This window comes from Salvia splendens, chromosome 21 (assembly GCF_004379255.2).
Source record: "Salvia splendens isolate huo1 chromosome 21, SspV2, whole genome shotgun sequence".
Lineage (NCBI taxonomy): Eukaryota > Viridiplantae > Streptophyta > Magnoliopsida > Lamiales > Lamiaceae > Salvia > Salvia splendens.
This window is the reverse complement of record NC_056052.1, coordinates 22,486,916-22,508,307: the sequence shown is the minus strand read 5'-3', so window position 1 is coordinate 22,508,307 and position 21,392 is coordinate 22,486,916. Positions and strand designations below refer to the sequence as shown.

The following is a 21,392-nucleotide window of genomic DNA, read 5'->3' as shown; positions in this document are numbered from 1 at the left end:
ATCTTTTTACCGATTAAATTCGGGTTGTCTTCTAAAGATAATTGTTTTACCAACAAAATAATGCCATGAATTTTAATAATGATGTGAAGTTTCACCAACTTTTTTCGTACAGTAGGTTGTTGCATACACAAAATATTACTACTACTACTACACAGCTGCTGCTGCTGCTGCATGTGCCTCCGCTTTCTTTTTTTGGCTAAATCCGTATTTCTTCCTCTGCAAACCTCATATTCCAATCAATTTCTTCATTTCTTTTCCTCATTTCTCCCCCTTCTACACATTAAATGCAAACTGAGCTTTCAACCTCACCGCCTTTCTCAAACGAGTTTCGATCACATTTCAAGCTTCCAGTTCGTGCTCCGATTCTGTTTCTAATTCCTACTTCAGTTTTTGTGAGCAAATTGAGAATTCTAGGGTTCGACAACTGAGCAATTCTGTTTTCTGGACTTATGCAGATGAAATCCGAGAAATGATCGAACAAGTTGACGATACTGGCTTGGAGGAAACGTTGGAGCTGGAAGGAACCGAAGATGAGTTTTCCATGTACTTTGTTTACTTGTTTGCTGCAGTTACTTAGCTTTTAACGTCGTAACATTCTGTAGTTTTTTCATCTTTTTTATCCGGCGAAGCTACGATTTTCGCTTCTGTTTTTAATTTGCAGGTGCAGAAAGTCTAGAATTAAGTATACAAGAGCTTTGCTTTTGGAATTAACTGAAGTAGAGGTGTGCCGCAAATTACCGAGTGATTTCAACCTGTTAGTTCTGCGGTGAGAAATATCTCCTTCAATATCCTCTTCTTCTTTTTCTTTTTTTTTTTTCTTTTTTTGAATTAGCTGAAAAAAGTTGCCGGATATTCACGGAAGTATATTGGATAGTGCTCCATTGATTAGGCTCCACATTTGTATGCCTCTTTTATTCCATTGAGGAGAAGTTTTGTTGATAAATCAGTGGAATGATTTTCTATTAAAAAATTGGTATGTCGCTCTGTCCAGTTGTGAGAGAGTACTAAAGTTAACTCTGATTTTCTGGAAAACTAAAAATGATACTTGTTTCAAGCAGAGAGTTTGATGTAGGATCTGAAGCTACGGTAGAACTCAAAAGCATATTTGGGAAACCATTTGATCATGGTCCATTTCTTAGAACTACAAGGAATTTGCCTTTTCGTGATCAAAGACAGGATGATTATTTGTATACACAGAGTAAAGAGAGTCACTTGCAAAAAAATTGTAGATCTGGTATGTGTAGTTTTATATTGACTAGATTTTTTGCATTTCATTTTAATTTTCTTGTTGAATGTACATGAACTGTGAACTGTTGTTTTTGCTCACGTACTATGGTTGCAGCGTTGGTGTTGCTTATAGTCCTATTCAAACGTGTTGGATAGCTATATGAATTACTCATTGCACCCTCACTGTTAGATTTAAAATCTGTGCAGGGTATTTAGAAATTTGATGGATCTTTTATTTGAATTCATGAGGGGGGTATTTAGAGTAGGCAACTTATTTTGTACTACTATTTGGACTTTAGATAAGCTGTTAGTGTTGTTACATTTGATTTACCACTCTTACCGCTTGTTTTCTTTTAACTATGTGTTCATAAATAAATACATAGGAACGGTCCAGACTATTCTCATCTAGTTGATTTGCTTGAAGAAATGTGAGCTGTGTGTGCAATGAGTCAATGACCTATCATTCTGAACCTTGATGTAGTTTTAGTAGCTCAAACAAAAGTCACCTCTTCAAGTTCTTCTGATGCAATATTTGAGATGTTTAAATTGACATGCAGATGGAAAAGAAGTGTGTCAGCCATTACCTCAAAAACCTGAACAGGATGCTGGGGTTTTGCATCGTGAGATACAAAAATGTGATGTCTTTCAACTTAGCAAGACTGAGAACCCTTATCGCCCTCCACATCTTAATAAGGTAAGTATATATGCTGCATCATAAATATAGAGTTCGTTCTTAGTAGTGAGTATATATCCCTTCGAATCCACCATCAGTTAAAATTATTGTTTCACCAATTCTATCGACGATCTTGGTACATCCTCTAAGAGAGACAAACACATTAGACGATCTGATTTTTATGTTTCAGACATATCGAATTATTTTGGTCATGGCTAGGCATATAGTATATTTCATTTGAATAAATTCTAACAAGTAAAGATCTTGTGATAGTTTCTATACCCTGATATGACATACTAAAAAGGTTATCATTAAGCTGAGATCACAATGCTCTATAATCCAGAACTAAAGTAAATGATCAATATGGCAGTACTTCTCAAATTGATGTTCTTTGTTAGATTCTTTAATTTTAGTGCCTGTTCCATCCCTATAAGCAAAATATATTGGATCCTCATAATCCAAACATATATATGTGACAAAATTAAACAGTAATGTTTTCTGTTTTTATTGTGGTATCATTGTTGTTTGCACTTAGCTCCCTTACAAACTCTACAATTTTCTGTTGTTTTTTGCTCTTTAAGAATTGTTAGTTAATTAAGAGATACTATCAAAATAAAACAATATTGAAGAAGAAAAGAAAGTGGGTGTGAATTTTTAGTGATTGAGGTGTATCTATATGTAAAAGATTTTCATCTTTTATGCAGAAGATGCGGCAACCTCTGGTCAGTATTCCTGAACCTGGAGTAGAATCCCCAGACTCCAGGGGTTCTGATAGAAAAGGTTCAGCTGATGATATTGCAGGACATGAGCAATCTGGCTATGGTTTAGCCCTCGGAGGTGCTGATGAGTACTCAACAAAAGAACCAGTTTGTAAATCTGAAGGTTCTAGGAGGAGCATCGAGGGAAATGATGAGATCGACCACTTGATGACTACGAAGAGTTCTGGAGGAAAAATTCCGGAAATGTGGTGATTGGTGCCAACAACCTACGCGTTGGGTTAATTGGGGATAATCAACCTACAGTTGATGAATTCTGGGCAGAGATACTAGAGACTATCCATCTGCAGCTAGAGCCAAGAAGAATCTCCCCGAAGAACAGCCATGCTGATTCAGACGTCAAAATCTATTTTCATGATGAAGAGAGTTTAACCTCAGTAGGCCCGGACAACTTAAACAGCTTGAATTTTGATGAGAGCAATGGTGCAGAATCTGAAATCAGTTTGCCAGATGAAGACAGCTTGATAACGATCCAGGATATGTTAGCCCCTTATAGCAATCGGGCATCATGGGAAGCTGATCATATGGTGGCATCAAACATTGCAGTTGACATCAGAAATAACTCAAAGTCAGAAATGGTTGCCAAGAGAGATGATCGACCTAAGAAACATCATCTTCAAGCTAAATGGCATCCTGACCTCCCAGTGTTGCTGCCACGCTCACAAACCTCTATGGGTATATTTGTTCCAGATTTACACTCCCACCATCTGTTATGTGATCAAGCAGGTTTCTTTCCACTGTTCTCAACCCCAGACATTCTCTCTTACATACCAAGTCTAAATATCCTTGCTCGGTCTGATATTCATCAGCCACACCCGGACACAAAAACTAGCAATTCTGTTTCCCAGTATTCACTGTCACACCAACCAAACATTCTCCCACAGCAACCACACCATCTACCATTCGGTGATCCTACAAACCTACTGAGTGAATTTGAATTTGAATTTGATTTTGATGCAATGCAGTTCTTGCGCTCGACTTCCAATCTTTGAGGGTCTTTCGAAAATTGGAAGCAGGTAAATAGCATCTGACAATCTTAGTGTCCCATATGCTTTCCAGTACTTCTGGTGACAATATATCTTCTAAGTAGATAGAACTAGTCTACTATATTGTCATTCTCATTCTCTCCTAACTGAATATTAATGTTGCATGAGAATAGCTAGCTTTTAGTCCCGTACCAGCATTATGAATCTATTTTCCTTAATACTAGTATCATTTTGTGCTTAATGTTTCACTTTCTGCTTACAATATAAGAAATTCCAAATATTTGAGAACTGTGTCTTTTAAAAAGATCTCATTCCAGTTTGGTTCATCACATACCTTACAACTATAATCCATTTGCTATCATTGAATATACTCCTCAATCTTGTGCGGGACATGGTATGTACAGTCGACATAACGGCTAAAAATAAAATTGGCAAATTTCAATTATGTGATTAAATTTATAATTTCACTAAAAGGTTAGGATGGATTGAATCGTTACTTAATTGTAGATCGATAGTTAACATCGTCCTACATACTAACCATTTTGACGAATTTACATTAATATAGCCTCTATTTTTTAATAACTCAGTATAATTTTGTGCTAAAAAATACAGTTACCCACATAAATCAGATTTTGTTGCAAACCCAACAGACAAAACTTGTTTGAACTTTGAAGCATCCAACTATATCCATCACCATTAGCTCCGAAACAAAATTACTACTAGTACTATTCTTAAATTCCTTATACTACATTAAAGTGATTTTATTAAAAAAATATTATTCTTATGATTAGAAGCTATTTTGCCATAAAGTTTCCATGCTTAATATCATAAAAACCATCAAAGGAGGTAGAAACGATAAGGCGATTAGGTTACATAAACAGGAGATTAACTTTACAGTTTGGCCATTGGTGAATAGACATGTTAAGTATACAAAAATTTGCTCCAGGACCACTTCTTGACAAGCTTAACATGGCACTAACCACACTATAACATTCTTACATCAAAAGAAAATGCAATAAAAGTAGTACTACTAGTGACAATATTGACTATCTCGCGTGAAGTATCACTCAAAAAAGCAAAAACTTTACATCATCTAGAATATATAGCTGCACTGTATGATCAAAATTTGCATTTACAGACAATAGAGAATCAGAATTTACATTCTGGCTAATACCCCCTCTCATTTTTATTGCATTTGCCTGTATGTAATGTACAAGGCACACTAACTGCATAGCCAGAAGAAGATTTAACAAGAACGATACTTACAACCATAGGATTGGCAACTTTTCCTTAGGACACATTAAAAGTTTGCCCAGAGCCTGCCATAAACAAATTAGGCATCCAAATCAAGTTCGCCTAGTATCATCCATGCAATAATGACCTGATAGATACGTGATCCTAGGATGATCGATGAAGAGAGGGAGATAGAGAGAGTACCAAAGTATGAAAGCACCAATGACACACAAAGTTAGCCTGCACCCTCAGATTGGCTACAAAGGATTCTTGGGGTCAATCTCATATGAGGAAAGCACCCTTCTCTGCAACAGTGGCATATTAATCTATTAGATATGTTATATGATACACAAGCCATGTCATACTACATTTCACAGGTTGACCCAAAATTCAGGCAGATATGACATTAAGTACAATAATTTCTCATCAACAAATGTAGCATATAAATTTGGCAAATAACAGGCAGAGGATGCACAGACAAGCATAGGCAAACTGGAAACTAGCCACTGAATGAATACTTTAATGCTCGTGGTGATTTTGCACTTACATGATTCTCGAAATCACGACTAGCCAAATTGATTGAGAGATTCCTCATCAACAATAGTACCTGTTTAATAGCCAAAGATAGAGACAATTGGATGCTAAGAGCTTACTTAAGATACTTAAAATGTAAATTCAGAGAAAAGAACTAGATGAAACTCCAACAATAATTCTATATTAGAATATCCATTAAACCCGGTGTCAGGTTGAGAGCATAGAGCAGAGCAACATTGCACGGTTTCAACAGAACATAGAGCATGCAAGAAAGACAGGGGCTGATACTAGCGAAGAGGCTACAGCTCTAAAGGAACATGCAAAAGTAACTTTCATCTTCACGAGGTAAACTACCTACCCTCAATTCATTAGGAAAAGCATATCACATACTTGTAACACGCTATTACAAGCCTTCAGATCCATATCATTTTTCGTTTCTTGTTTTATTGACTAAAAACCAAGTCTTTGTTTTGATTAGGTGATTGAATCCAATCAAATTCTGAAAGATTACTAATCCTTAACATGTCAAGGAATGTTGCAGCAACAAGAGAACCAGAAAAATCAAGTTTAGAAAGCATACTGTCTCAATATCGATAGGCTCCATCTTCTTCAATTTTTGCAAATGGCCAGTCACATTTGGGTCGAAGACACTGCCTATGAAACTGTACACTTGACCAAAATCAGGGAGAACTGCATTCAAAAGAAAACAGAGGTTAGTAGGCAATATGAGAAAACTAGCTCAGGATACCAGGGCAGACTAAAGATTAATGTATAGCTTGGACAAAGAGAACTACAAACTGTATAGCTTGGACAAAGAGAAAGTTTAAAGTAGTCCAGCAGGACTTTAGGCGGAAGAGTTAAGCAACAACAATGCTAAAATAGAAGTAGATAAGCAAGACGACTCAAACATCAAATTAGCTCGAAGGAGCAAATTAGCTAAAGGATTATATCAATGAATGAAAGGCAGAAGCAATTATAGTGCAATATATACACATCTCAAGATGACCACTATCACAAGTAAAACTTATAGCACATAAAGCGCGACTTATTAGAACTTCACAAACGTTTTTTGGCAAGAAGCATAAATTTCATAAACTATGATTGACCATCATATTGGCCATAGAATATAGTATTATAATTACCTGAATAGATATCAAAAAGCCTTATACCACTTTAAACAATAGATTAGGGGGGGAAGTACATAATGCCTTCTTGTCCCTTTTGAGTTATACCATCACTGGTATTAAGTTGGAAAGCACGAGCATATAAAATTCATGTGCAGTTATCTTACCTGTGGGCCTTGTCCTTGTTGTGCTGTTGTTGCTACCAGAATAGCAAATATAGGGCATCGTCTGTCCGGTATCACCTGCAACAGGAAATCAACTTTAGAAAAAAAAACCTTCAAGCAACATAAAAATGTTCTGTTGACAGAGAGGAGAAGAGGTTAAACCTCCAGTTGCATGCAAAAATTTGGCGTTCTGCAAAGGTTTCTCTGTCCAGCCAGGTATAGATGCAGCAGATTCATTTCTTAGTATTGCAGAAGGATCAGGCCTCCTTCCAAATCCATTATCAGGAACAGCAGCTGAGCCTTGGAAGGATGGTCTCTCTTGTGAAAGAACTGGAGCTTCAAAAAAAATTTAGGTTACTTTAAAGTTCGCCAATTTGAGAATGATTCAATAGAAATAATGCATACCAATTTTAGAAGCTTTTTGGGGATATGGATGAGCAGCTTTTCTTTTTGGCCGAGGTGGCGGAAGATGTTCATTGGTTCCACTCTTTTGAACTTTAAGAAAATACTTCTGTGCATGGCTACGTATCTACAAATGTTACAATCTGTCTCAAGCTACTGTGGGCATTGGGCAACACAATAACTTCACCTATAATAGAGATGTAGACCTAATACTAGTTGACATCACTAGAAATAATGGAGTAGTGTATCCTTCAGTCACCACATGCAAGTCAAAGGGACTACCAAGAAACAACAAAACCCAAAAATGCATACTACTACTTGATCCGCGCAATCAGTAACAAGTATTTGAAGTCTACACTCTACATGCAAAAGAAGGATAGCAAGAAAATTCAGCAGATTTGTGAACATGTGAAGTAGGAGAATGAAAACACAAAAAATAAATGGGAGAGAAAATATCGCATTAAACTGAGATATCCATTATCAGCTTCGGTGACACAATTTTATAGAACACTTAACATTCTAAATAGCAAGAAAGTCTTCCTTATTCTGTATACCTTATTCAATTTTCATCCTAACTAGAACACAATGCTAAAAATGAAGCAAAAAATACAGAGGATTCCTGAATTGTGGCAACTCCATCATAATTTACAATGTGACATGTCTATATGTGTTCATCTGCAAGCTACTAAAGCATCAAAGCTCATTTTACTTGTCACTAATAGGACTAGATAGGAGTTACCTGAATAACTGTTTTGGATCCAATAAATGCTTCAATCTTCTTCCAATCACGATCGAAGCTATACAAAGAAAACAGAAAATATGTAAACTACACTAGACCAGGAAATGAAAAAAAAGTTGTGGCTCAATTGAATAGAAATTGTAACAATATACGCAGTAATTCATCAAACTCTAAACAACGCAATTCAAACAGACCAAAAAAGTAGAAATTCGAATCCACATTCCAACACTGCTCCAAAAACCCTAACTCTATCGAACCTAAAGCCATAATCTCAAACTTACAGCTGGAGCGCTTCGAGGAACTTGTCGTGCTCCGGTTCGGTCCAGCTCTCACGTGACTTGGTAATGGTGTAGGGTTTCCGGATTTTTTTATTGGAATCCTCAGCCGGAGACGTGGCGTGTCCAGCTGCCGGAGGCGAAAATAGGCCGATGTTCGGCAACGCCATGCCGTTCCGATCCAAGAAGAAGCCCTCGTGTTGATTCGTGTTCAATGAGAACATGCGCTGTGTGTCCTCACTGTGTGTATGTTGCAGGTTTCTCTTACTGGTTTGGTTTGTGTGTAGATAGACACTTCAGTTTAGATATACATCTCCGTCATAAACCAAATCTAATTTTTTTTTAGAAATCCAAACCCATTTTTTTCTACTAAAAAACGTCAAATATGAACATATACTACGAAAATTTTGTGAAACATAATACTCAAAAAATAATGTGAAATTTAAATTTTGTATAAATGGTTAAAATTAAATTTTTTTTATGTCATGCACTAAAAATAGATTTAAGTTTGAAGTAAATAGTTGGAGATGATGAATACTTAGTACTCTTTCGTATATAACTTACAAGTTACAATTATGTGGCAAGAATAATTTTTGGTGAAATTGAAATTGATAGTTGCAACTTGCAAAACTAATTTATGCTGATTTTCTGAACACTGGCGTCTTTATAAACATTGAAATGTTGTTGTACTCTGCATAATTACAATTATCTTGGAAGACTAATTTTCAATAAATTGAAATTGATCTATATAAACTTGAAATGTTATCATTTCGGTCATTTTAGTCAGTTGTGTCGTGATTTGACAATTCACCGCAAACGTGAAGTTTTGCTTTAATAATCTTCATCAGGTCTCATAATGAATGTTATCTCCTTAAATTAGCGCCACATAATCAGCATAAATTAGTATTATGGGACAAAATTCAAATTATAGTAAAATTATGGTTTCATTCACGAAATTTTTAAAATTACTCCACTAAGATTGACTTCTCTTTATTTAATCTGGCCCAACTTTAGGAAATAAATGTCAGTCCAATCAGAGTATTAATATACTATATGTTTCAGCCCAGAGTTCAATTAAAACTTGAGCCCAAAACTTTAAAGTTCAAAAATTAGCCCAACACTTAAAATTAAACATATCCAGCCTAATGATGCCCAATACAAAAATTAACAGCCCAAAACAAAAGGAAAAGGAGAATCGGCCTTCTCCTTCGACCCCTCTTTTCGCCGGATGGGGATCCTCAGTTGTGCAAGTTTGCACAGCAGCCCCTGCTGATATACCCATATGAATAAAATAATAAAATAAATAAAATAAATATTCCCTCCGTCCCAAGATAAGCTACTCGCATTCCTTTTTGGGACGTCCCAAGATAAGTGAGTCATTTCTTTTTTTTTGTATTCCCTCTCTTATTTTTCTCTCTACTTTATTAACTCTCTTACTGTATTCACTTTCCACTTTACTAACAAAACCTCATTTCCTTAAATCTCGTGCCAAAAAGTTTGTGCTAACTTTTCCTGGGACGAAGGGAGTATATATTATTTTATTGTGATGTAAGTAACAGCATAAGCTGTTGTTCAAACTTGCACAACAGAGGATCCCCTCCCCTTTTCGCCACCCTCTCTCTCAGTCAGAAGCGACTCTCCAATTTCTTCTCCCTTCTCCTCTCTCCTCTCTCCGTCGCTCTCACCTTTCTTCTTCTTCCCCAAATCGAAACCCTAACTGAACACATCTCTCTCTCTGCACGAACAGCTGCCATCGCCAGCTTTTCTGCGGCACCACCGCTGCCGCGGATCTCTTTATTGCCAGTCAGTCGCCGTCTATGGTCAGAATTTATATCTTCAAAAGACGGAAATAGTATATTAATTAAATTATCATTTATGATATAATTATATATTAATTGCATAAATGTTTATTATAATATCCTAGTTGGATTAATAATCGATTTGAACCTTGAATTAATAGCTTTAGTGATTTTTAAGAAATGAAGCTAGCGGGGTGACTAAAATGAAGGAGTTATTACTCCCTTCGTTTTATAATAGGATTTCTATTTGATTTAAGTATGAGTTTTTAAAAATGTAAAGAAAAATGCATTGAATAAGTTAGTAAAATATGGATATCACTATATAGTGGTCGATTTTATTAGTTTTATAATAAAATGTGAGTAGAATAAGGTAGTGAATTTGTAATCTACTTTGTTAGTTATGATAAAAATTAAATATGAAAGCATCCTTAACGTCATGGGCCGGACCGCGCCTGGGTCCCGGCCCGCGGCCCCACGCGATGGAGGTGACGAATTTGCGGCCCAGGCAGGTCCCGGGGACTCAGTCGCGGCCCAGGGACGTGGCCGGGGTCCGGCCTGGCGGGAGATGGAGCTTCCGGTTGGAGGGGGTTCGGCCGCTCATGTGCCCCAAGTTCTGAATTTTTATGCATTTGGAAGAGGAAGAAGAGGGAGGGGGAGAGGAAGAAGAAGGAGGAAGAGGAAGAAGATGCAGAGGGAGAGGGATAGGGGCGAGATTTTTTTTGCACTTTTTTTTAATATTCTAATTTTTTTTATATTTTTTAGTTTATAATTTATTATTTTTATATTAAAAATGAATTTCTCGTGTTATAATTGCTCAACGTTTTCAATTTTTACAAGTAATATAGGCTGGAGTTGTGAATAGTGAAATTTAATAGTTGTGGCCTGTGATGTTGCCTGTAGGGTTAGAGGCTTAGAGCAGTTGTAGCCTGAGACTCAAATTTAGGAGAATGATGATGTGGAGGAGACTTGGAGCCTGAATCCGGGCCGGGGTTAAGGATGCTCTAACTCTTATTATTATGAAATATGCGAAAATATAAAATAGAAGACTTATTGACTTATTGTGAAATGATCAAATATTTCATAACTAGATAGTTTGCCTTTAAAGATCTCACTTTTGTAGACTTCATCAGTCTAATAAAGTAGATCTGCAACACGCTAAAAAATGGTGACTTGGTCCTGTTGACTCTGGAGTCTAAATCACGTGGCTCATAATTTGAAACAACTCAACTCTATGTAAGAACCCGTCAAAAACTCTATTTCATTCATTTATTTGATGGAGCATATGTTTTGAACGAGTCATAATTTATACTCTTTGTCCTTTAAATTTTATCATTTTGACCATACACGAATTTTAAGAAATATAATGGAAGTGGGTTAAAAATTGGTGGAGAGTGGATCCTACTTTTATATAGTACTTCTGTTAGTTTTATAATAAAATGAGAGTGAAAATGAGTTAATGGAATATGAGTTCTATTACTAAAAATGGTATAAAGTGAAATGTGATAAATTTAGTGGGATGAACATAAATGAAAAAATGTGACAAAATTTAAAGGACGGAGGGAGTACTTATATTAGATTTTTACAAAATACTCATCCAAACATTATAATATTAGTACTTATTTAGGTTTCAAATTTGATTTTTAAACCAGCATAGATGATATATTACTCCCATGTGAATAAATAAACTAAGTATGAATTTTAAGAAGTGTAAAACTATATAAAAAAATTATATATTAATTTTATGATAAAATAAAAATAAAATGAGTTAATTGAATATAGTATGATTCAATTATAAAAATAGTAAAGTGAAATTCAATGGTGAAAAATACGTGACATTTGATGATGGATCGAAATAATAGGAGTATATCACAGCTAACTATCAAAACAGGAGAATTAAACACAAATTGTGAAACTATGGGTACTACTTAGATTGACCAATTAAAACTATTTTACTACTAGTATTTATTGATCAATGAATCATTTTTTAATTTTATTTTTTTTAGTTTTTCTTTATTTATTTTAAAATTGTAAAGGAATTTTATATCACAGGTGAAGTGGGTGTGATTAATTGCTAACTCAACATTTAAGGCTCGATTAATTGGATAGAAATAGTTGGAAAAGGCTAGATAGTGAAAATTATCTGATGTTTGATTGTCTTGAAAGTACTATCACAAGGCCCGAGAAAATGTATAAAGCCCGCCTAGGCCGGCGTGCTAACACAAAATCTGGGAAAACGCTAAGGGCATCCGCAGCGCGTCTCGTTGCGGGCTCTATCTCGTCTCGGAGAGACGAGACCGCATCGAGACAGCGTTGCGGGATCCGTCTCGTCCCATCCCGTCCCTTGTCTCGCCGCGGAGAGAAGTCTCACGAGACAGCTCTCCACACGCGTTGGCGACGTGGCGAACTTCGGTTCGTCCGTGACGCCCACTCGTCGGGCCGCGAGTGGGCGTCGTTTTTATCCGAAAAAATGTTTTTTTTGTTTTTTTAAAAAAATTCTGGAAAATTTTGAAAATTTAAAAAAAAATCCCAAAAAATATACTAGTTGTTTATAGCAGTTTTTTTGCAAATTTTTAATTTTTTTTATTTTTTAAGCCCCCAATCACTTCTATAAATATCAAATCATTCCCACAAATTAATCCACCAGAAAAAACTCTCTATTCTCACTCAAACACTCTACATTCTGCATCTCAAAATATTATTCTTATCCCAAACATTATTCAACGTGCTCAACCAATCCGACCTCTTCGGCGAAGTTTTGAATGGTAAAGCGTCAGCCATCAACTTCATCGCTAACAACCGCCAGTATAAAATGGGGTACTATCTTGCCGACGACATCTATCCGAAGTGGCCAACCTTCGTGAAGACGTTCAACAGGCCGATGAACGAAAACAGACTCTTTTTGCGTAGAAGCAAGAGGCTGCTCGCAAGGATGTGGAGAGAGCGTTCGGGGTTCTCCAAGCTCGATTCAACATTATCAAAGCCTCGGTTCGTACGTGATTTATGGAAAATATGGTCGACATCATGTATACGTGCATAATCTTGCACAACATGATTGTCCCCGACGAAGGACCTGAGGCGGGAAATTGGTTCGACCCTGAAACCCCGGGAAGCTCTACCGCAAGTAGTCCGCCTCACAGTGGAGTGCATCCGTCTTTGCAAGAGCGGATGTCTGTTCGGGCAAGGACACGTGATTCTACCGCCCACGCCCAACTCCAGGAGGATCTAATGGAACACATTTGGGCAAAATTTGGCAACCAGTAGACGTGCATGATCGTCATTAGACAACTCTTTCTTATGCTTCTTTGAGTTTTAAATTATGTATTTTTTATTTTGTTTTAGGATTTTATTAATGTGGTTTTTTATTTTTTTAGAATTTTAAGTTGTAATTTTATTTTATTTAATGAATTGTGTTTTTATTAATTGAATTTGTTGAAAATAAAAATAAAAAATGAAATTGAATGAATAGTTAAGGGATTAGATGATTAATAGACGGTTAAGAGATGGAGGGATGCATGTGTTGTCTCTTAGTTAAGAGATGATATGAAAAGTACAGTGGGGCCCATGAATAGTGAAAAGATGAGACAGTTAAGAGACGGATAAGAGACACGAATGCGGATGGTCTTACCCCACCAATTTTGGTGGGTTTGTAAACGGTTGCATCATGATAGCCAACTTTACCCCCTTTTCTTCTCTATCTCACACCTTCTCTCCACACGCCGCTCTCTCTCTTCCCTTTCAGAAACTTCTTTTTTTGCATCATCTAGGAGGCGCCGGCCATAGGACTGTGTTTGGCTACATTCTCCGGCATCGTGTGGAGTTTAGTGACTCCGGCGGTATTAACCGTTCCACCCAACGGCTGCCGTCGGACCTTCTCCCCTGATGGATTTATTGTTCCAAGCCTCTTCTTGTTGATATTCATATCTAAGCCTCTTCTTTCTCGTGGTTCTTACTCAATTTCAGTTGATTATTTTTGCTCAAAATAGGTCAAAGGGTGCTCTGCTCTAATTTGCTGGAATTTTGGTAATAGTTAATTCGATTTTTGTGATGTTTTTTTTTTCTTTAAAAGAGGATCGTCAATGGTTCCCCATCTACCCCATGTTGAGTTCGAGAAATGGCAAGTAAACTAGCCCCTCAGATGGGTACAGGCCCGTAAACTGCCAAGCCAGCAAGGAAACTAGCCACCCCCGGATGGGTACAGGCCCTTAAACTGCCAAGCCAACAAGGAAACTAGCCACCCCCGGATGGGTACAAGCCCATAACCTTGTTAGGCCCACATAGGAAATTAATCCCAGATTGCGCCTCAAAGAGGTCAAACTCGTGACCTATAGGATGAACGCAGTATCCAGCAGCTTGGATTCAATTTTTGTGATGGTTGAATGTGTTCATCTTGCTCAAATTGAGACAATGATGATAGAGCTGAGCTTCTTCCTCAACTGGTGTTTTGTCTTAGAGCAACAAGAAAGTCACTGTTGATTTCTTCAATAATTACTTTAAAATTTGCTATTTAACACAAATTGATTCAGTTAAATTACAAAATTAGAGTCTTAATAATTAGCTAATTTTTGGATTAATTAGTGACCTAATTTACACAACCATTACGGCAGTTTTGAGATATGATATGTTAATATGCAATGATAATTAAAGACCAATTAAGTAATGAAGCATAATTTTAGATAAATTATAGTAGTAGTACAAAATATATTTACCAATTGTAACAAGGGTATTTTTGTCCTTTTTCATTCTATCTACACAATAATTTTAGAGACTATCTTATCAATAAAACAACTAAAAAAAACACTATCATACATTCAGCCAGAAAACACTATCTTAAGTTAACTATCTTGTTATAATCTATCTACGAATCTAACGAGTAATTGCTAACTACAACTAATTTAAAATCATAAGATTTATAGAGATCTATTAGTCTATAAATTGTCATGTATAATTTCATTTTATTATTATTTAAATTTAAAAAGATAATAAAACTATCAAAATTAGGGTTTTTGATCAAAATGTCAATAGAATATATTAAACATATCAATACGATTCATTGAATATGTCAACACAATTTAGCATTGACATTGTATATGTATTATGTTACATATTATATAGCTATATTGACATTAAGTTGTTTCTTGAAAAATACAAAAAATCAAGAATTTTTTTCAAATATTGACATCAGAATCTATGCAACTGAGATCTCGTTAGAATCCTTATAAAATTATTTTTTAATTTGATATATGTTGTGTAAAAAATTATTTAAATTGAGATAGTTATAATTAATTTAAGTTTAGAGATATTTTTTAAAAGTTAATACTAACTAACATTTTTTTAAATAATATTAATACATTTTTAATATAGCGTATTGATACTCGTGCTTGAATGATTTTGTGCCTTGGTTTAATAATCTAATATCAATCATTTATTTATAATTAGCAATTTAAGGAGACATCCCCAGACGAAGTAATAATTTACTACTAGAGTATTATTTTTTAGTTAGGGAAAAATAAAACAATAGAGGAGTACTATATTTTACTGGAGTAATACAATATTTTGATTGGATAAAAAAAAGTGAAATACATAAATGGTACCTGATCTTTCACTTTCGCACATAAATGGTACTTGATCTTTATTTTATATCATTTTTGGTATCTCGTGACAAAAATAACCCTAGGTACCAAACATGTGATTTTTTTTGTTATAGAGGGATATTTTTGGAAATTTCAATTAAATAGAACCAAATATGTGATTTTTTTTCTTCCTTTCTTATTTATTTTTTTATTCTTTAGTTTATTGTTTTTTCTTTTTTCTTCATTTTCTTCTTTCTTTTTAGTATTTTATCTTCCTTTCTTCTTTTTTCTTGTCTTCTTTTTCTTCTTTCTTTTTAGTTTTATACATATATCTAATTACATTCATAATATAAATCAATAACAAATCATCTAATTAAATTAATTATTTAAAGTAACTAAATCAATTGAATATTTTTAATTAAATTATATATACTCATTTTAGGGTTGAAACACCTAACTAAAAATATTCAACTCTTTATCATTATAAATACAATTCACAATTTTAAATTTTGATTAAGACTATATTGATTAGTTATTAATTTAATATAAAATAATAATTAGTATTTATTAATTACTACTAGTTTTTACTATTATAATAATAATATTATTATAATTATTAAATATAATTATAACTATGATTATGATTAAGTATATTTAAATGATATTAAAAAATAAATTATTTATTAATTTATAACATCAAAATAATAATATTAATATTGATTAATAATAATAGTATAAGGAGTGTGGAGGATGAGAGAAGATATTATAATATCACTTTTGGTACTAGTTTTGTCAATGCCCAAAATATCCTTTATGACACAAAGGGAAAAACGAATTTGTTTAGAGGGTATTTTGGGGTAAAATTTGTATCATGTACAAAAAATGTGATTTATAGATACTAAAAACGATATAAAATAAAGATCACATACCACTTATGTGTGAAAATGAAAGAATAGGTACCATTTATTACGTAGTTCACTCTAAAAAAAAGTATGAATATGCATTCTTCGTCGCAGCCAGCAACTCAAGAGGAATCTTCCAGGAAATTCATGAATGTGGCAAAATCCTAACCAGACTAAACACCTTGACTCTAGTTGACTCACCCACTTTCATTTTTGCATTATATAAACACCCTTCTCTCATTTACACTCCTTGTCAAAATCATCTCTTCGTCTCACTCCCTTATATTCATAATTAATTCCTTTATTCATTTTTTTTGTTTCTTCCTCTTTTCTCTCCATTTCAACACTCTTCATTTTCTTGATCTACTACTCACTCAAACACACACACAAACAAAACAAGTCAACAAAGATGATGGTAAGTGCACCATTTCTAACTTTGTAATAAAAAGTAGTATTGTTTTTTTTCATTGCTTATTTTAGCTACAAATTATGAATCTTCTTTTTGTTAGATGCTTAATTTCTTTTTATCCTTATTTTTTCAACAGAAAGTTATACTGAAACTGGATTTCACCGACGACAAAACCAAGCAAAAAGCCCTGAAAAACGTCTCCGGCCTCTTCGGTAAGTAGCATCTCCAGATCTTCTCATGTAGTATCATTTTGGTTCGTCCTTTAATATTTTGCAATTTCTATTTCAGAAAACCTTTTTCTACGAAGTTTTGCTAATACCATTTCTACCCCCAGGTCTGGAGTCAATCTCACTGGATTCAAAGGACAAAAAGCTGACCGTAACTGGAGACATAGATCCCATAGATGTGGTGGCGAAGCTGAGGAAGATTTGCTACACAGAGATAATATCAGTGGGGCCCGCGAAGGAGCCGGAGAAGAAGAAGGAGGACCCTAAGAAAGCTGCCGAAGACAAGAAGAAGGCCGAAGAAGCCGCGGCCCAATTGCTCAAAGCCCATCAGCAGGCCTACTACCAGAACCTCTACTACTACCAGAATCATCCGCCCGCCGCCGTGGCGCCGGCGCCGGCGTACCCGGCTTACTATCAGAGGAGCTCCGAGGAGGATCCCAATGCTTGCGTTATTTCTTAATTATTAATTAATTAAGATTTGTGCTTTGATTTTCTCCACTGTTGATGATGGTGCTGTTAAATTTTTTTTATAGTTGGATGATTTATTGGTTTATCTTCTTTTGTTTTTTTTCGGTGACGGTGTAGTTGTAAGAATAGAATATCCATTATCCAGTGCGTCGATACCATAATAATACAGCGGTTTTTAATTTTACTACTATTTCACAGTTTTTAGGTAATAGCTTGTTGGCGTATTCATACATACACGACTTGTTTTATATAATTAGTTAATTGGTTTGGCAACAAAATTTTAGTAGTTGTAGTTGAACTTTGTGAAGTAGTGACATCTTATCTGGTTCTATCAAATTTAAGTGAATTGTAATCGAACTTTGTGAAGTAGTGACATCTTATCGAGTCCTATTAAATTTAAGTGAATCGAAGTTGAACTTTAAATAGTCGGCTTTTGCTGAAAATTTCAAAGACTTTTTTTTTTTGAAAATATTGAAATGGGCCATGACTTTGAGAAGTTCATGCTTTATCTGACAAATTCAAATTCCTTACGTAATAGACGCAAATAATTGGTCATCAATTTTTATGATAAATGTCACATTTCATAGAATTGATTTACGTAATGTGAGATGTAAGCACTGGATAAAGATTACACAGAAAATAATCACCTTTTGGCTAGTGGAATTTAGATACTGCAATTTTATTTTGTCGTTAAACAAACGCACCATTAAAAGGACATTTTGTACTTGTCTAATGTATTTACACTATACAATAGTGGAACAAAGGCAAAACACCAAATCTAGGAATTTTCAACATCATATATAAGCCCATAACTAAAAATTTTCAGTGTCATAACTCAGGAAAAAACTATGAACCGCAACTTGTATTGATAGGTCGAAAATTCTGAATTACCATTATAATATGCATGCACTCATTATTGATTTATCTTATAAAACTCTAAATATTTAATAAATCAAATAACTGTCAATTCTTATATAGTATTCCTGTTATTATATACATCTAACGGTGAGAGTGGCCAGAATATCATGCGTCAATATATTCGGCAGTACATTTAATTCCAAAGCATGTAATTTTAAATTATAAATAAATTTTCAATTTGTAGAATTATTATATATTCCACTTAATAAATATGGATCTTATTATAAGTCCAGAATCTCCAGATACATATTTGTCACTCCATCTTATCAACATATATGTCATATAGCTTTGTGCAAACAAATTAAATAATTCTATGTTTGCTAAAGACCCTTAACAAGGAGTATTATTATGAAATTGTAGTTAATAAAGACTAAAGAGTGAATCTTGTGAATTTTTGAGGTGGTTACTACTAGGAGTAGTAATATTGAAATCAAGATATACAATTGTATACGAAATTTATTAAAGGAAATAGCAAAATTAAAATTTAATTGTATATACTTTGTTCACATGCAAATCAAGCCATGTTATTTTTGTACGAAATTCATGAAAAGTTATCACAAATTGTGATTGCCATTTTGGTCCTCTATGTTTTGTTTATATGAAATTGTAATGAATCACAAAGAAAAGATGAAACTGAAATAGGACCCATGAGAAGAAATATCTCATATGCATCTATAAAACTATTTAGGATTTTTTTCTAAATTAGAGATGAATATCTAAATGTTGAATATGACGAGTTCCAGTTGTCTAAATCCCTTTCATTATTTAATCCTAGAGCTTCATAGTCCATATTCCACAATGATATCAATGTGTTATATTGAAAAAAATCATTTTCATCACTTAATTGTGTAGTTGCATGATAATCCATGAAGGGTATCGATTTGCTTTTTTTTTTATTTTAGCATCAATTATTTATAACTACATTCCAATTTATAGGACCACTGTGGATGTGCAAGTACTTCTCAACCCACTCTCAATCTTATTCAATTTAAATACGGCAAAGAAAAAATGGAATGCAAAGAGTCGCATCAATATGACAATAGGATTTGAGATTAGTAGGAAAGAAAAACAGGTTTTGAGATTATATTTGGCTGGCTTACAAGGTTTTAAAATAGTAATTTATAAATAGTTTAGAAAATCATAAATTTCACTAGAAGTACTCCTATTTCGCAAAAATAAGCTATTAACAAAAGGCTTCGTAAAGTCCAAAATAATAAATTATTCGACCTCATGTTATTTTTTTTCATAATTTCACAAGCAAAAATCAGATTACTAAAGTAATCATATTATGATTTGTTATGTTCAACATTATGTCTAATCACAATTTTATGTCTTTAACTTATACGTTAAATTATCAAAATACAAACGCTTGACACATTTTGAGACATTACAAACCAATACTCCTTCTGCCCGTGAATAAGAGTCTCGTTTTTCCATTTTAGTCCGTCCGCGAATACAAGTATCAGTTTACTTTTATCATAAATGGTAATAGTATCTCACATTCCAGTATTTCACTAACTCATTCTATTCAGATTTCATTTAAAACTAATATATATATGTGAGACTCATATTCCACTAACTTTTGTCCACTCATTTTTATTAAAATTCACATCATTGAGAAATGAGACTCTTAAAAGCGGACGGAGGGAGTAAATGTTATAAGTTCATTAAAAGTAGTTCAGGCCAATAACCCCAAGACAAGAGCCAATATATGTCCACAAGGTCTTGGGTTAATAAATTAGACATTTTGTCCCTCTTTCCAATCAGACATTACCCAACGGCCCAATCCATGCCCAATTTCTAATACTCCGCGTGAACTGTAATCTTAGCAAATTAAGGCAAGGTAGTTTAAACGCCATTTTGACTGCTAGATGCATGTGGCATTCAAACTAAAACATCCTCATTCATGCTCTTTGGCACAGACTCACTTTTATTCATTTTTACTCCATACTCTTCCTCAATAGCACAACACCCACATTCATGCTCTTCCGCAAAGACATGCTCAAGAGTCCCACCATTTTATTATTCAATTTAAATAAAAACATTTTCACAATACTAAAATGCATTAAAAATACCCGGAATACTATTACAAATTACCAAAAAATAAAAAATTACATAATTAAAATCCTAAAAATAAAAAATTACATAACTAAAGTCCTAAAAATAAAAAATTACATAATTAAAATCCTAAAAATTAAAAATTACATAATTTAAATCTTAAAAATTAAAAAATTATATAATTAAATTCATAAAATTAAAAAAAAAACCCACCACTCGTGGCCGAATTTCCCCAAAATGTATTTATAGATGATTTTTGGATTAAATTTTTTTTAAAAAATCAAAATTTTTAAAAAAAATGGTAATAAAACGGGTTTATTTTTTGGAATCCGAATTTTTTTTAAATTTTTTGGTATTATTTTTTATTTAAAAAAAAGAAAATCCAATGACTTATCTATTGGCGAATAGAAACGCGCCACGTCTCCTGTTTAGCGGCACGGACATGCTCGATGCATCAAGCAGCACCGTGCAGCGGCAAGAGCACATCGGCGGCCAGCGGCACGGACGCCGTCCGTCCCAGAGAGAACCGATGTGGATGCTCTAAGTAAATCCTTAATTTGTAATTCTACAACTAACATAAGTAATTCCACATACACAATTTCGTAATATTGTTGAGTATCATATATTCCATCAAGGCAACTCAATCTATTTTATTTCATAGCTTATTCCCAACAACTTACTTATCTGATTTTTTTTACTAGGTTTAAAATGTAGTATATGAAAATATTTAATTTTATTATAAATAAATTTCCCATACACTATAAATAATTGGAATACAAACTTCGAAATAAATATATGAGAAAATATAGATGCATGACATGACATAGTATTTTGCTCATATGGGGATGTGATCAATTGCTAACTCATCATTTAATTGTTAACTATAACCAATTTAAGGCCATAAGATT

General features: G+C 34.0%; 3 protein-coding genes across 6 annotated transcripts; 2 read left to right on the top strand and 1 right to left on the bottom strand.

Annotated features, from left to right (window-relative positions):
* The first annotated feature begins 159 nt into the window (after positions 1-159).
* On the top strand, positions 160-3,885 carry LOC121784497. 3 transcript variants are annotated; one of them, XM_042182641.1, is made up of 6 exons: positions 161-350; positions 456-543; positions 662-766; positions 1,059-1,234; positions 1,785-1,921; positions 2,605-3,885. In XM_042182641.1, exons 2-6 carry the CDS (start codon positions 470-472, stop codon positions 2,869-2,871), a joined length of 759 nt encoding a protein of 252 aa, XP_042038575.1. In that variant the 5' UTR covers positions 161-350; positions 456-469; the 3' UTR covers positions 2,872-3,885. The 3 variants fall into 3 exon arrangements, with proteins under 3 accessions (XP_042038576.1, XP_042038575.1, XP_042038574.1); XM_042182642.1 differs by having other exon boundaries at positions 160-543; positions 2,608-3,885; XM_042182640.1 differs by having other exon boundaries at positions 161-543.
* Positions 3,886-4,684: 799 nt separating this feature from the next.
* On the bottom strand, positions 4,685-8,448 carry LOC121785377 (protein REVEILLE 6-like). Of its 2 annotated transcripts, none has more exons than XM_042183779.1 (9): positions 8,140-8,448; positions 7,859-7,916; positions 7,123-7,246; positions 6,880-7,047; positions 6,721-6,795; positions 6,010-6,119; positions 5,443-5,502; positions 5,100-5,200; positions 4,685-4,981 (listed from the first exon to the last, which is right to left on the bottom strand). In XM_042183779.1, exons 1-8 carry the CDS (start codon positions 8,355-8,357, stop codon positions 5,153-5,155), a joined length of 861 nt encoding a protein of 286 aa, XP_042039713.1. In that variant the 5' UTR covers positions 8,358-8,448; the 3' UTR covers positions 4,685-4,981; positions 5,100-5,152. The 2 variants fall into 2 exon arrangements, with proteins under 2 accessions (XP_042039713.1, XP_042039712.1); XM_042183778.1 differs by having other exon boundaries at positions 6,880-7,053; positions 8,140-8,444.
* An 8,192-nt stretch (positions 8,449-16,640) lies between these two features.
* Positions 16,641-17,692, top strand: LOC121783344 (heavy metal-associated isoprenylated plant protein 39-like). Its single transcript, XM_042181392.1, has 3 exons — positions 16,641-16,819; positions 16,950-17,025; positions 17,148-17,692. The coding sequence occupies exons 1-3, from the start codon at positions 16,814-16,816 to the stop codon at positions 17,498-17,500; spliced, it is 435 nt and encodes a 144-aa protein (XP_042037326.1). The 5' UTR covers positions 16,641-16,813; the 3' UTR covers positions 17,501-17,692.
* Positions 17,693-21,392: the final 3,700 nt, after the last annotated feature.